This window comes from Cephus cinctus, unplaced genomic scaffold, assembly GCF_000341935.2.
Source record: "Cephus cinctus unplaced genomic scaffold, Ccin1 Ccin1_scaffold0013, whole genome shotgun sequence".
Taxonomy (NCBI): Eukaryota; Metazoa; Arthropoda; class Insecta; order Hymenoptera; family Cephidae; genus Cephus; species Cephus cinctus.
This window is the reverse complement of record NW_014332762.1, coordinates 2,394,816-2,410,384: the sequence shown is the minus strand read 5'-3', so window position 1 is coordinate 2,410,384 and position 15,569 is coordinate 2,394,816. Positions and strand designations below refer to the sequence as shown.

Here is a 15,569-nt window from a genome sequence, read left to right as displayed (position 1 = left end):
GTAGTCTTCTGTTCAGTGTCCTTGAAATGCGTTCGACGCTAAAGACCAGGCCGAGCATCGCAGAAAACTACTAGCGCCACGTACAGGACGATAAAGGAGTTAAAAAAAACGCGGAGAGTAAGAAACAAATACAGTGGCGAGCATGCCAGGGGCCTGACGTCCGACCATCGGCTAGTCCGGTGACTATACCATTTTGACGTTTGTCGCTGTTGTTCTGTGCGACGAGACGGACGAGACGGACGAGACGGACGAGGCCGACGAGGCAAATCGATTGTTGGCTCGTTGCATCGTTGTTTTCGTATTCGAGAAGCGATGACGATCGACTATTCGTCATTCGGTTCTAGCCTCTTTTGACAATACTACGGCCATGTGAATCTCTCACCAAAACACCACACAAAATCTCTCGTTATTTTCATTCTCCGCTTAACAAGTATGTCCAAAAAGTCTAAATTTTAGTCTACAGAAGTAAACCGCACATATCGGCAAGCCTCTCGCCAGCAAGCAAAGAGGATGAACGGATTCAGGACTCTATTCCTACAGGACTTGGCATGCGCGTTGACGAGCAAGCCCTTTCAGGTACAGTCCTCCGGGCATCGAAATTAGCTTCCTTATCGGTGAACCTCTTGACCCTTTTAGCAGAAGCCATTTGCAATGCGCTACACTCGCTGTATTTCTTTCTCAGTATGGATCCGCATGTCAACTACACACGGGTTCGTCGTGTCGTCGATTTTGGAACTTTTTCGATTTTCCGAAAATGGAGGAATCGCTCTCCAGAATAGAAAAAAGCTCGAAAGATCTAAGAATTCCATGTGCATCCGCACCTCGAGAACCCGTGGCCACGTCGACGGGCTCGTCGGTTGCGGGAAACGTTCGACGGTTGCCAAGCACGGGCTTCGGTTTCGATGGAAATACGCCGGTGTACCGTGCGACCTGTAACTTTCACAAACCCTTCGCCAAACGAAAAGTCGAGGAAACCTCGTTGCTCGACGGGAATCCCGTCCCGAGGAATCTCAAGTTAAAGCTCCAGGGATACAAGATGCTGGAGAGCGAATTCGAAGGATTCGGAATGGCAGGCCTCGGGGAAGAGAGGAGCACCGAGGACGTTTTCGAAATACGAGGAGACTCGAAAATGAGAGAGAATTCGATACAGAGTCGATCGGCGGCGAAGGAGGCGGAAAGGGAAGAGAGGGCAAGGGAAACGGCCCGTAAGGACGAATCCGTAAACTTGGCTCAAGACCCAAGACTCTCAGGCGAGTCAAAGAACGGCACGGTTCCGTTGCACTCGCAAGCACCGAGACCACCCTCGATACCGCCGCCTCCTTGCTGTCCACCCCCCTTGCCAGCACCCTCGCCTCCAGCTGATCCCCAATGTCCATCCCGTGAGCCTCGCTGTCCCTCGAAGACTCCCGCAGAGGGCTGGTCTCCTCCGAATTCGCATCCAGAGAAACCGACGTGTCCACCTCCGTGTCCCCGAACCTGCACGACGACTCCTTGGGAAGGCGCAGGACAAGACTGCGAAGGTCCTTGGTCAGTGTCAGGACCTTCCTCGCTTGGAACGGCGAGCCAGTCGCCGCCATCACTGGCAGTGTCCTTCCCAAAGGAACCACTGAGATCAGTGGATGCCGCCTGCCCTTTGTCTCCTGCTGCGCCGACTTCCTGCTCGGGAGGCACGCGAATTCCTAGCGCGTCGGTGGCAATGCCATCTCTGCGTCTTAAGGAATCAAGGACCTCGCTCAATTCTATAGCATCCGGACGATCAGTTTCCGGTCTCTCGTCCATCGGCTCGGTCGGAGTCCTGACCAATTCCAGCGGGCAATCGGCGCTCCCACGTACCGCGCGGTCGCTTCCGGGATTGCCGAGGGAATCGAAGAAAGCTTCCGCAGCGTTTACCGCAAAGTCCCAATCGTCCTGTAGCGCGCGGAACGACTGTCCCAAGAGCAAGAGCAAGAGCAAGAGCAAGAGAAAGGAGCCATCTTGCAAGAAGAAGGTGGATCGATGCAAGCGAAAGGGCTGCTTCGACGATGAAAAAGATTCGCTGTGCACGAATAAAGGTGAATGCCCGGAAAGGAAGAGACCTCGAAAGAAGAAATCTCGTAAGACGAGGAAAACGTGCAGCGCAAGAGTAAGCAAGCCTCCCGCAAGAGAAAGAAAGAGCAAGTGCAAAGAGAGAGCCCGAGGGAGCTCGAGCTGCGGCAGCACCGCCCCCGCCGTCTGTCCCCGAGGATCCACGGACGAGACGTGCAGCACCAAGAAGCCGCAGTGCCCTGCCAGAAAGAGGAGCAAAGGCAGGAAGGACGCCGGTACCAGGAAAGGTCCCTCCTGTACCAGGGAACGGGACAGGTGCAAGAGAACCAGAGAAAGATCCTGCGGGAGCAGCAAATCCTCCGCGAGGAGTTCCAGGTCGCCTTGTAGCCCGAGGAGAGCGCCGTGCTCGAAGGAAAAGCGAAAGAGCAGCGTCTGCAAGAGTTACGTGTGTCCTGGGAATGTAGGTCCTGAAACCTGCAGCACGAATAAACCTCAATGTCCGCGAAGGAAGAAGAAGTCAGCATCGAAGAGAAGAAGATCCTGCTCGCGCAGAAGCGACAAGTCCTGCGCTCCTGGGAGACGCGGCTCCTGCGGCTCAAGGTCCTTTTGCAGCCATGTTCCCGGACGCCTTTCTCCGATACTTGGAAGATTCTATGGCCGTGACGTGAGCGCCGGGAAGGATGATGTCAAATGTGGAGAGGACATATTCGCAAGAAAGTATCCAAAGCCAGGACCCAAGTGCAAGAAATCGAGGAGAGAGGGGGAGAGGGACGTGTCCTGTCAGCGAGCGACGAGGACCTCGTCCTGCGAAGGAGGAAGAGGCAAGAAGTCTCAAGTAAATTCGACGAGAGCGAAGAAGGACGACGTGCAGTCCGTAAAGGATCAGTTAGCCAAGGAGAGGGAGGAGGTGAAAAAATGCAAGGAGGGAGGTAGCAGGAAAAGGACAACGAGCGAAGCGAGGAAGCAGTCCTGCGCGAGTGAGAAAGCCAAAGCCATAAGAGTAAGAGAGGATGCTGGATCCAAGGACGGCGCAGGAAAGCCGGAAACTGGAGTGGATCGCGTTATCAGTCCATGTAAGCTCAAGAAAGCTGGCCCTTGTAAGGATACGAAATCCTCGAAAAGTAAAGCAAAGGAGAAGAAGAAGGGGGGAGAGGGAAAGAGGTGCAGTGCATCGGCCAGTGACGTCAAATGCATCGTGCAATGTGCACCCAAGCAGCTCCTGGAAACGACGATGTCTCACGTGGAGCTCCTAAGGAAATACAGTGGTGGAAGCTGTCGGATAGAAAGTTCAAAGGACACGTCGCTCCGTATCCCAGGGAGCCACGAGCGGCCTGTCCTCGAGGATGATCGATGATCGACGCGGAAGGTAGATTTCTAGGTAAACACACAGTGAACCTGCCATTGGTGTTAAAGGAACGAGAGGCACCGCGAATCCTTTTAAACTTACAAGCCTAATAGTCAAAGAAATATTTTTCTATCCTGTCATCGTGTCAATATTGTTGCCAAATAATCAAATAATCAAATAATCAAATAATCAAATAATCAAATAATCAAATAATCAAATAATCCAGTAATCAAATAATCAAAGAATAAAAAAAAATACATTGTAAACAATTAGCAGAATAGAATATATTGGGCAAAGAAAGTTAATGAAAAATATGGCTGCGTTTCGTATAGGATAGGGAGCAAGCAGGTAGGAGAGATTGAAAAGTACTTGAGGTAACGAAAAAGACGGAACGAAGGAAATAAAGAAAAATTGTCCCCGCGGCCGGCTACGATTTCATTTCTCGAGGTTGACAACATGAACGAGGGTAAAGCCCTGATGCAATTACGTGTCATTCAGAGTCTCCCCACGGGATCCCATATACCAGCTCGAATTCTACCTGGCGCCTCCGCTTCAATGAGAGCTTCTGTATTTGCCTACTACTGCCGGGATCTCGTAGGGGGCCCCATGCTGCTACTTATGGGAACGTGATACGCGCTTCTCCTGTTGACCTATTCTCTTCCTCTCACGCTCCATCCCCCCCTCCCCCGGACTAGGAGATCCCGTCGGCACACTCACTGGCTCTCGGTCCAGCAGCGATGCTTCGCGTTTTCGCACTGCGCGTCAGGGGAGCAAATAGGACGATTTCCAGGACGTTTCCTAGAGAAACGATTATTCCTATCCTTTGTCTCTCATCCACGATTCATTTCCGTCCTGTTGGACGCAGTTCCTCTGAGTAAATGTCCAAATTAAGACTGAAACTGAGATTGATCGGCAGGACCGCGCGTACAGCCAGAGAATACATTGCGGTCTCTACGGTCTAGTTATGAAGGGGGAGGCGCTTCCCCTGCCAACTGCAGGGCGAACGACGAAACCGCACGGGTGGCGTTTTACAAAAGTCTGACAGTTTCTGGAAATGCCATAGGAATCCGCTGGAATCCGTGCAGAAATAGCCACGTCACAAGATTGCAGTCGTGTTACGTCCGAGTAACGTCCGTATTATTCTGAGAGACTCTGGCCGAAATAGGAAAATTTATGGATTTCCATATAGGTCGAACAGTCGGTAAGGCTCTATCCTCCTGGTAAGTGGCTTGGTACGGTGGCTTGAAAAGGGTGGTAGGTAAGTGGGCAGTAGGCACAAGCCTCTATGAACTTCGTAACGACTTGGGCCGATGAGAAAATATATCATCGGGGCATGTCCTGTTGCGATGAAAATTGTAAGGCATCGAAAGAAAAGAAAGAAAAAGATAAAGAAAGGCACAAAGGTCGGAAGAGTGAGGTTCTATTGTGAAAATCAATCAAGCTTCTTCGATTCGCTTCCTCGTTTACGAAGGAAGCCTCTGTCCATTGTTCGTTGACGACAGAGACGGAGGTGACGGCGACGACGACGACGACGACGACGACGACGACGACGACGTAGGCCGTTGCCGCCGGGCTATTCAAATTGAAATCCGCCTTTATGCGATGACAATCCAACGTCCCTTGGATCCCAATGAAATCGAACGAGCGCGATATTATCACGATGAGACAGCAAAGCAGGAGAGCGGGAGAGCGGGAGAGCGGGAGAGCGGAAGAGGGCCTGGCCAACCAAAGTGCGTGTGTCTCGCTTCCAAGCGCGTACGCGCAACCACGGAAGCAATTGCGAAGATCGACTTTGCACTGAAAATTGTATTTGTCATCCTGGAAAAAGAAGAAGGGACTTTCAGTGAGGAAATGCAGAAGACCGAAGGCTGCTCGTGGTCGCTCGTGGTCGCTCTGGTCGCTCTGGTCGCTCGTCAGTCGTCCCATGTCAGCACGGAAAGGGGACTTTATGCAAACCACCCGATGACGTCCCGGCCGCAGGCACAGGTCGAGCACGACCGCCCCGAAGAAATGTGGTCAACAGGCATTATTTTAGGAGAACCCCGTGTTTCCTTCCACAAGATGTTTCCTTCCCTTTCCTTCGCTCCGGCGGCTCCGGAGGCTGCGGGGAGACTCGGGACTTTGAGAAAGAGTGGAAAACCAGTGTGCAGGTTATGGATCGCGAGTCTGAGAAAACACGAGGGCCGTTTTGTCGAACGTGTCGAACGGGAAAACTACCCTGCTGCCTACTTGTCTCCCTCGGCCATCCTGGACTGCGCGTCGGCGTCGGCGTCGGCGTCTGTAGGCGTCCGTATGGGGGGGATGCGCTGCTGCGAGATTCAAGGTGGACCCAGATGCGGGATGGCGAAGAGACAGGAAGGGGCACTCGAGGGAAAAGGATGCGCAGTCGTTACTCGGCATCTTCTGCGCAGCCTCAGCGCTACGTCAAGCGCTACGTCAAGCGCGACGTCAAGCGCGACGCAGCGTCTCCGCGTCCCTTATCCAGGCTGCGGTGCCATCTTTGATGCCCTGCGGCCATTTTCAATTCGTATTTCCATTGCAGGGAGATGACCTCGTTGTCCTACTGGGAAAAACGTTAAATCGTAGAAAGTGAGTGAAAACGAGGAGAATGACAGGAGCCATCGGTGCGACGACGCGGCCCGGCGACGATCGACGAGCCAATCGTCCAAATTCCTTCAAATTCGTCGAAACTCGTCGAAATGTCCCTTGTGCTTCGCTGCTGCATGGAGGAGGAAACGTGCGGTGCGCCGCGACGCTGGGAGTCTACAGCCCAAGAACGTCCTCGCCTGGAGCGAAGTGCATGCTACGGGACCACATTGTTCTCGAAGAAAAGGCAGGAGGGAGTGAAAGGGGCTGGTAATTCGTAAAGGCGATTTAGTGGCCGCTGCTCCCGTGGCTGTCGTACGGGAACCGGAAGACCTCACGTAAGAATCCTCGCGGGCTGGACCACGTGAGCACGTACGAGGACCTGCTCCTGTGTTCGCCTGATTGGGCGGTCGCCCAAAGGGGTGCGAATAGTCCTTTCCCTTTTCCCTTCTGGCTTTTTCCCTCGACTAGTCCACCCGCCGCAGGCCTCGTCTTCCTCCTGCTGACTTTACTGCTCGGCTCGCGGTCTTCGCCGCTTCCAAATTACATGCTGCTCAAATGCGGCATTGCGTACAGCCGATTCGTGGATCAGCAGAAACGTCACGTGGGTCCAGTGCGTCCAGTGCGTCCACGTGGAAGGCTACGTGCATTTCTTGCTTCGTCGAAAGAATCGGCGACAGGTTTATTGATTTTATGAACGAATTCTTAAAACCGATTTGCACGCGCGCATGTAAATGTAGGAACGCATCGAGCAGCGACAGTTTTAACCGGCAACAGTCGAGCACGTGTGGGACTCAGGATGCGCGATTTACGAGCGGGCGAAGGGGGCGAAGGGGGCGAAGGGGGCGAAGGTGCCGCATTGCTCTGAGCTTTTCCACATAGGAGACATAAGACCACATATAGTACAGGAGCGACACTCGATGCCTGGCCACGACGGCCACCACGGCTACACGGCCACATTCTTATTCGCCAACGTAGGGAATTGTCGGGAGGGCGAGCGAGGAGATCGACGCCGACGGCGATGCCGGCGACGTCGACGTCGTAAGTTTAATGAGGCTTATTTACGGGCCCCGTCGGCTGAGCCAATGGAATTATAGGATGGTGGTCCGAGCACCGCCTATTCGCCAATAGGAAGAGGCGCGATCGAGCTGTCAGCCCGGTACCGCCCCAGCCAATAGGCTGGTGGCCGCGCATGACAGAGAGAGAGAGAGAGAGAGAGAGAGAGCGAGAGAGAGAGGAAGGAGCCTCCGGGACGTCGGCGTGCGCCAGTCGTGTCAGTCGTGTCAGTCGTGTCAGACGTGCCAGTCGTTTCGGGTGCGTGCGCAAGACAGCATCTCTCGCGTGGCAGCGCAGGAGTGGTATTATCGTTCGCCGGGTGTTCCTCCTTGCGAATCGCCAGCCGACCCCCCGTGAGGCTTATCGGTGTCATAAAAGTTGCGAAGGTTGTGCGTGCGCGCGTTTTACTTAATCATTGCGACAACGTTACGCAGTGATTGTGGCAAACTGAGGATTGGCGAGTGCCATCGATCGAGTCTCCAGAGAGTTCTTCACTTTCCGATTGGCAGTGACAAGAAGAGCGACGAATAAAGTTGATCCTCTACTTCTCGAGGAGGAAACATCGAACGGTTGTAATCGAGTGCTGAGGAACGAGGATCGACTGTTTAACGGGATCCTAATAATAGACGAAGCGTCGTGCGAGAAGCGAGCGCCTATAAATACCCACGAAACACGAGCCCGTGGATAGGACGACGTCGTGCTCGAAACTCGGAAAAATCGCCAGTGCTAATCGAACCGATCTCGGCATCTCGATTGCACCTAGAGACTAGAAAGCTTAACGAAAGAGGAGAACAGGCGTACCGAGGGAGAGAGAGAGAGAGAGAGAGAGAGAGATGTCATCCATAATCTCGGATACAGTAGTCTGGTAATGCAAGACAATTAAGGCCCCTCGGTGCTCTCCTGGAGGATTACGGAATAGTTGCGGTCGCCACTGGATACTCTGTCCGGTCAAGCGCGGATCGAGAAGGAATAATTAAAAAAGCAGCGAGGGACTATAGGATAGCGCACAAGCACAAGCAAGAGCAAGAGCAAGAGAGTGTAGCGGAGTTTAAAAAACGAAAGGAGTGTCCAGAATAGAGCGTCAGAGGATGCAGTGTTAGAACTTTAACGGAAAGCGTAGCTGCCCTCGCGAGAGGTAATACGAGAAATATCCCCGAGTGCGCCGGCAGTCGTCTCGTCGAGCCGCCGCGACACCCGAGACCCACGAGACCCACGAGACCCACTACGCAGCCTAAAAATATCTCTGAGTGCTCGGAGTTACCCCACATCCGCGACCCGACTTTGGGCTTCTCTCTCTCTCTCTCTCTCTCTCTCTCTCTCTCTCTCTCTCTCTCTCTCTCTCTCTCTCTCTCTCTCTACACTCTACTCTCTTGTTCTCCGCGGGCTCCTCTTTCCTCTCCTCGCTTCGCCTCATCTTCCTCCTTCGTCGATAACGCAACGGCACTTTGCTTCCTTTCGTATTTGTCGACTGTCTTCCCTCGTAATGCCTCTGGAAGATTTTGCACAAGAAGAATAAGACACTCGAGAGGAGCCCATTGCTTGGGACGTTTGACAATCGTCGCTGGCGGCTCGAGGATAAATTTGAGGGAGTAGAGAGAATATCGCATCGACTTCGGAGGTGGTGGACATCGGGTGATCCTGATGCCCGTACCAGCATCGTCTCGCGATTGTGGATGAGACGCTGCGCGCGCCTCGTCCAGGCAGTGCTCCACCAGGAGACGGCTGGAACATCTTCAGCGCCTTTGCAAGGATGTCCAGACGTAAATGGCCATCCAACTAGTAGGCAGTCGCGAAACCGAAAAAAAGTATAAGAGCCCCGCGAGAAGAGAGGACACGCTGGCGGACGGAAGAAAAAGCAGAGGCTTGGCGAGCGAAGAAAGAGGATCGGAGGAAGCTGCTTCCGACAGGAATATGCGCCATACTTAGCCCTTTGAAAATATTGATCGAATCAGCAAGACCAAGAGAAAGTAGAGGCTGGTCTCGAGTTCTTTATAGGTTACGTAGCAATAAGTGCGTCAAGAGTCGTAGTGCTCGAGAGGGTGTTTCACGGTGGAGGGTGGAGGAAACGGTGTGCCAGGGGGCGGGGTGGTCCCCGGAGATGAGGTGATGATGGCCTACGGAGGAGCGACGTCCAGTGCTCCCGGTCCCGGTAGCATGGGACCCTCTTCGGTGACTGACGTTCTCGGCTCTACCGGAGATTACAGTCCTCAGGGCACGCCGACCCCACTGGGTGCACACGCGGCATCGCTCGACTCAACAGGGGCCTACGGATCCGCCGGCGGGCCCACTACCTACAGTCCCCAGGACAGCCCGGCGAGTTCCGCCGGCGGCGCGACGTCCAACGGGCAGCTTCCTAGCTTCGGGTTCACCCAGGAGCAGGTCGCCTGTGTTTGCGAGGTGCGTTCAACAGCTACTCTTTATTCGGCCTCGAAATTCTCTTCTTCTCGCTCCTTTTGCTACGTGCGGTAACGAATTATTATTTATCAACCCGCAAAGAGCCACGCTCCCCGCGTTACGCGGAAAGAGAGCACGGGGAATTCTGCGCTCGATAGTCGCACGTCGGACGGCTGCCGAATCGCGTCCTCGCGGCCGACTCCGCTTTTTAACTGGTTCAATGTCCCGAGGAAGCCCAAACGCGGGATGGTCGGTGCGGCCACCGCGCGATGTCTCTCGATGTCTCTCCGAATGAAATCACTCGCAAGATTGGCTGCTCCTATATTAAATCATTTATTCTTCCTGTTGACATCGGGATCTCTACTCGGGATGCATACGTAGCTACACCACGTGCGCGCGCGCGCGACTGAGACACATGGACCTCCTGTTTCGCTTCCCGAGATTCGATTCTCACCGATTTACGTAAACAACAACATTTACGTCCTAAATCTTTCCCCCGTGTGTCGTGTCGTGTCCTCGGACACATTTCCGATTACAATCGATCGACCAGTAGAACGCGAATTCTGTGAACTCTGGCCTGCACACGTTTGCGTTGAATCTTATCGATAGATGAGGCCCCTCCAGCAAGAGCCACGTCAATAGATGCAGATTGCTACGACTAACTGAGTAATAATTCCAAGTAAAGCTAGAGGGAACTCGGAATTAATGATCTCTCTGCGACGCAAAGAATCTTTTCCAGGTCATTGCTGTAGCTTAGAAGAGAAGTCGAATTGTCACCGTTCGATCGGTCGACTCGCTCGAATGGTTTTCATCGTACCCTCGTTTCCACTTCTTTCGCAGAATTCACGTGGAAGACCAAGAGTCGAGATGTGCGCGAATGCGTGTGTCAATTATTGGGCGCGCAGGACGTTCGTCGAGCGAGTCGATTGGCAGAAGCAAAGTATAGAAAGTATAGTTAAAGACGAAATTGCTATTCGTTTGCATCCATTCGTTTGCATGTTAACAGCTGCGTGAACGTAGCGACGCCTGGGACGGCGGAAGGCTGCTGTGCAGAGAGCGTCGGAGGACGTCGCTTCTGGACACGCAGCACCGAGTTCACTCTGGTAGAGTGAAGAAACGCTAAAATTCTCTCGTGCTCTTGTTCCTCGAGAATTCTGTCTCCGTCGCGTGCGCACGGCTAGACGTATAAACCTCCTTGCCTTCGTCACACGGAAAAACCTTCGGCGTTTTGCAAATCGATGGGAAATTTCCAGCCCTCGAAGTAAAGAGTATTGCGAGCTGCTTGAAAGAGACAAGCCGTTGAGAAATTGGCCTTCTTGTGACCCGGTGCGACCCGTGTGACCGTGTGACCGTGTGACCGTGTGACCGTGTGACGTGGGCGCTAGTTGTCTTGTATCCCCAAATTCTCAGGATCCTTTTGTTCGAAGAAATAAAGAAAGAATTAAACAAGATCCATTATCTTCTTATTGGACGAATCGTGGAAGAAGAGAAAATGCAGAATCTCTCCGTCGCTCGTCGAACGAGAAGCCTGTTTCTGGCAAAGTCCGTTCGTACCGCGATTCGCGTTCCTACTTGGCTTTCCGAGCGGAATTTCATGTGAAACGTGAGTCCGCAGGAGCGACGGGGCTGCTGAATTTTCAATCGAAGAATCTCACATACAAGATACACTAGAGTAAGAGGAGATCGCGGGATGAGTTCTGCCGACTAACAGTGTGCCCCCCCTGTCTATCGTCTTCAAGGCGATGGTGTCGTCTGTCCAGGTACTTCAGCAGGCTGGGTCCGTCGAGAGGCTGGGCAGGTTCCTCTGGTCGCTGCCAGCCTGCGCCAGACTTCATCGGCACGAGAGCGTCCTCAAGGCCAAGGCCATCGTCGCTTTTCACCGGGGCAACTTCAAGGAACTCTACAGGGTCCTCGAGAGTCACACCTTCAGTCCGCACAATCACACGAAGCTCCAGGCCCTCTGGCTCAAGGCCCATTACATCGAATCGGAGAGACTGCGAGGGAGGCCTCTCGGTGCCGTCGGTTAGTACCTTCACGTTATAACATGCGTGCGTGCGTGCGTGCGTGCGTGCGCGCGCGCGCGCAGCTCTTGTTCACTCTTGAAAATTCCCTTTTATTCTCTCAATTTTCACGAATCACGAGGGAGCCGCGCGGACTTAAAAGAATTTTACGTTTCTGTCGCATCAAGGAAAATATCGGGTGCGACGCAAGTTTCCCTTGCCAAGAACAATCTGGGACGGCGAGGAGACGTCCTACTGCTTCAAGGAGAAGTCCCGCAGCGTCCTGAGGGAATGGTACGCAGCCAATCCTTATCCATCCCCGCGCGAGAAACGGGAGTTGGCTGAGAGTACGGGATTGACCACGACCCAGGTCAGCAATTGGTTCAAGAACAGAAGGCAGCGCGACCGTGCGGCCGAGCACAGGTGAGTCTCCCGAGTTGAATTCTCAATAGAGCATATATATATATATATATAAGTAACGCGGCCGATTTCGGCGCGATTTCGACACGGGGTACGGGTACTTTACGTGAGACGACGCCCCGCGACGCGCGACGTCTTGGCCAAGAGGGACGGCGCTACACCATGTAGAAGTGCACCATAAAAGCAGCGGTGCTAGGCGTCGTTGTGTCGGTCCTTTGATCGACTGCTGCTGCAGTCCTTTGAGGCGCTCAGGACGTCGGTCGGCATTGGCTACAGCCAACTGGTCGGGCCTATTAAAACAATAACAAGCCTTCCAAGCCTGCGAGGCACCGGGGGGACGCCTTGGCTAGGCCTAAAATTAGCATGGGCCGCATCGGCCGCATCGGCCGCATCGGCCGCATCGGCCGCATCGGCAAACGATAAAGACCTTCGCTAGAGCTTCCACGCCTAAATGCCTAAATACTACCCGTTCGCGGTGTAAATACGCCCTGAGAGGCTTCTAAATTTGCCGCCTTTGCTGCCGGTTTCTACGCGACCTCGTCGTGGGGTGTCCCTCATCCGTACCTCTCAATTTGCACCTTGACCCGTTGATATTCCCCACCGATTCTCCGCGTTCGCCTGCGACCTCTAAGGATCAGCACTCGTTTTTCGTAACGCTCCTGCTTCCTGCTCCTCCTCGAGACTTCACCTGCGTTCCTTTGGCATCGTATTTATAAGTGCTACGGCCATCAATAATGATTGGATCTTCTTGTTGCGTAAGTAATTTGCCAGTGCGCCGCGCGTACCTATACCGGTACGTACGCCGGAATGCCATTCGGACGATTACCGAACTGCGTGACGATCGAAGGGATTCCGAGAAAGAATCAAGTTCAGTCACACCCTCGAGGTTGAACAATTGACAAGGAAGAATCGAAGAATCGAAGAATCGAAGAAGAGAAGTGTCAGAGAGGAGAGCTAAGGTTCCTGTGTTGTCTCGAAGGTCGTTGCTCCACATCCGATTTTAGAAACGTCCAGCGTAAGTCGTGACGCGAGGGACGCCCCGATGTAGTCGCGGGAGCAAGGCAAGCCGACAAATCGAAAGGTAGAGGTTCCCTCGGGTAAGTTGCTGCCCTTAGAAATTGGAGAAATTGTAGAAATAGCTCGCGGGGCGTGCAGCGGGGCAACCCTGATGAGAGGAAGACGATGAGTTGAAGTATAAAAAGTGGAAAATGAAAAACCGAGGGAAAAGGGTCTTTCGAGCGGGAAGGAATACACGGTGCGCTGGCTGCGCCTTCAAGGGAGGAAGTGGGAAGCACCACCGTGGCAGGCTGGTTCCCCAGAACTCACCGTGGGGAACGTATCGAATATCTTATGGCTTCTGTGTATTCCCATAGAAAGTATAGCTGCTACCTAATGTCGACCATATCGAGTAGGTTCCAGGTATCGTGGATACGTAGCCAAAGTATTCGCGACATATTAATTACAGGAAATCCCACAAGGGACGCCCCAAAAAGTTAGCCCGTGCACTGCCGAGCCCCGCTGCTCCTCCACGCGTCCCTTTGACCCTTTATTACAAGAGAATGGCCAGACAATATTGCAAGCGTCCCAGCGCGGTGGCCTCTGGGACTCTTGGCGCATCCTAGCGCCTAGAACACTTCCGATCCCTGTACTTCCCGGCTGAGCCTCGGAACTGGCGCACCGTTCGCCGCTTGTTGTTGTCGCCGCAAGTGAACGGGACGCGTCGACGCTCAGGGGCGGATGCACTCCCTCGGGACAGGAGGCGTCTCGTGGGCGTCTCGATCGACGCGCCGTAAAACACTCCTCTCTCTCTCTCTCTCTCTCTCTCCCCCCCCCCCCCCCCCCTCTCTCTCTCTCACTCTCTGACTCTTTCGTTCACACGGAGGGGGAATCAATACACGAGCCTCCTGGTATTACCGAGGCTCCCGTGCCGTACGACGTACATCCCTTGGGCACTGTTATCCAGCGATTTAACGCTGCTGATCGAGTCTGCTAGGCTGAATTTGATTGCGTGGACGCCCAGCGTCGCTCATATCGTTAGCTGTTCTGGAACAGAGATAGATTTCTTTCTGGTTTACGTCTGCTGTACAAAACTAGCAACGACGCCAAGCGTCCCCGGCAGACGCTGCTCAACTTTCTTCCTCGTAATCGTGATAGTCACGTGTACATCTCGCGACACTCAGCATCTTTTAATCGTCACCCCGCCTAGACGCACACGCTCCTCGTTATTTGATATCCTAGCGAGAAATTGCGCATTTTTCCAGTTGATATTCGAACATGGCGAATCGACGAGAGAGAGAGAGAGAGAGAGAGAGAGAGAGAGAGAGAGAGAGAGCCACACACTCCTATCCTATCCTAATCCAAAGGCTATTGTCAGATAATGATAAAAAGAATGCGTGGGTGACCGTGCGTGAGTGCGTGAGTGCGTGAGTGCGTGTCTCTACTGTGCAATATCTGAGTTTCTCTAGCTGCGATCGTCAAAGATGCGGCGGATGCATTTTGCCAGTCAGGACGGCGACACTCCTGTTATCTCTTGCTTTGCCACCAAGTAAACACGCGCCGCGATATTCCGTTACTAATATCCTCATTGTTACACTATGCATACTGTGCATACTATGCATACGTCCACTCTGTAGATTATAGTATAGGTGCAAACATATAAAATTCTACGAGTCCATAACTCACGACTGGCCTGTGTCCCACAGTGCTCCTGCTTATTTGCTTTAACGTCGTCTTCTCCATTTACGCATCTTGCCTTCACACACAACTAATTCTCCTGCGCTTCTTGTTTTCCTGACTATCGAGGCTTCGCCCTAAGCCACTCTCTTCGTGGTAACTTCTCAAAAGTTTGATGGGTCGTCGAGCGACAAAGGGTTGCGCGCGCTGCCACTTGTACGCACAGCCTGCCTTCTCGTGTCTCCGTTCTCATCGCGATCCAGTCGTTCCAGGAATGGAAAAGTTTATCGTGCAGCCAAAGGTTCAGGGTAATGGGGCGAAAGGGAGGTCTGAGGAGGTCTGAGGAGGTCTGAGGAGGTCGGGTGTTGCGGTCGCGCCGTATGGCGGCAGGCCGCGCCTCAAAAGATGCTCAAACTTCCTGAGCAACTGTCGCGAAACCTTTTGTCTTTTGTCTTTTGTCTTTTGTGTAACGCGCGCCTGCTCCAGGAAAGGCTCTGAAAATGTGCGTCCGTCTTCATCGTCTTTATGGCTGCCGAAAAGTCCCCGTGAGGCGTCCGCTTGTTTTTCTTGAGATGCTGAAACAACAATACAAGGTGAATGGAATGGTTAAGAGCAGCGGGCTATGTGAATGCGGAGCTTTCCGAGGAAGATGATTATGTATGTAGAGGAAGAGGAACCTGAGGAAAGGCTTGGAAAAAAAGGGCCGGAAGTTGTGGCCGCGCATAAGGAAGGTCGATATAATATTGGCACCTAGGAAATAGCAGTTAGTGAACGAAGGAAGGTATCCCGAAGGATTGTGTAACGCAAAGTTTACTAGTATCGGCACACAGTGACAAAGTGTCGTCCACGATGAGGAGGCTGCCGTAGATCCCGTAGATGCCGTAGATGCTGGTGGAGATGCGGCCACCGACGATGTCTTGCAGCTTGCGACGATAGGGAGCCGCAGCCACACGGTAATGGCCTCGTCTTCTTAATTCTCCCCGTGTCAACAAAACATTACTAATGTACCCCATGAAGAGGAAGCGGAGGAAGAGGAAGAAGAAGAAGAAGAGAGACAAGTGGGGGTGGGG

The 15,569-nt window shown here is 53.2% G+C and overlaps 2 protein-coding genes across 3 annotated transcripts in view; both read left to right on the top strand.

Moving 5' to 3' along the window:
* The first annotated feature begins 287 nt into the window (after positions 1-287).
* On the top strand, positions 288-3,774 carry LOC112493677 (serine/arginine repetitive matrix protein 2-like). Its single transcript, XM_025080137.1, has 2 exons — positions 288-576; positions 683-3,774. Exons 1-2 carry the CDS (start codon positions 511-513, stop codon positions 3,377-3,379), a joined length of 2,763 nt encoding a protein of 920 aa, XP_024935905.1. The 5' UTR covers positions 288-510; the 3' UTR covers positions 3,380-3,774.
* Positions 3,775-7,212: 3,438 nt separating this feature from the next.
* Positions 7,213-15,569, top strand: part of LOC107264990 (homeobox protein six1a) — a 20,551-nt gene continuing 12,194 nt past the window's right edge. Inside the window, exons 1-3 of one of the 2 annotated variants that reach the window (XM_015733876.2) lie at positions 7,213-9,409; positions 11,167-11,428; positions 11,595-11,829. In XM_015733876.2, coding sequence (XP_015589362.1) covers positions 9,119-9,409; positions 11,167-11,428; positions 11,595-11,829 — 788 coding nt within the window. In that variant the 5' untranslated portion in view covers positions 7,213-9,118. Of the gene's footprint in view, positions 9,410-11,145; positions 11,429-11,594; positions 11,830-15,569 lie in introns of both variants that reach the window. The other variant, XM_015733867.2, reaches the window with a different exon arrangement.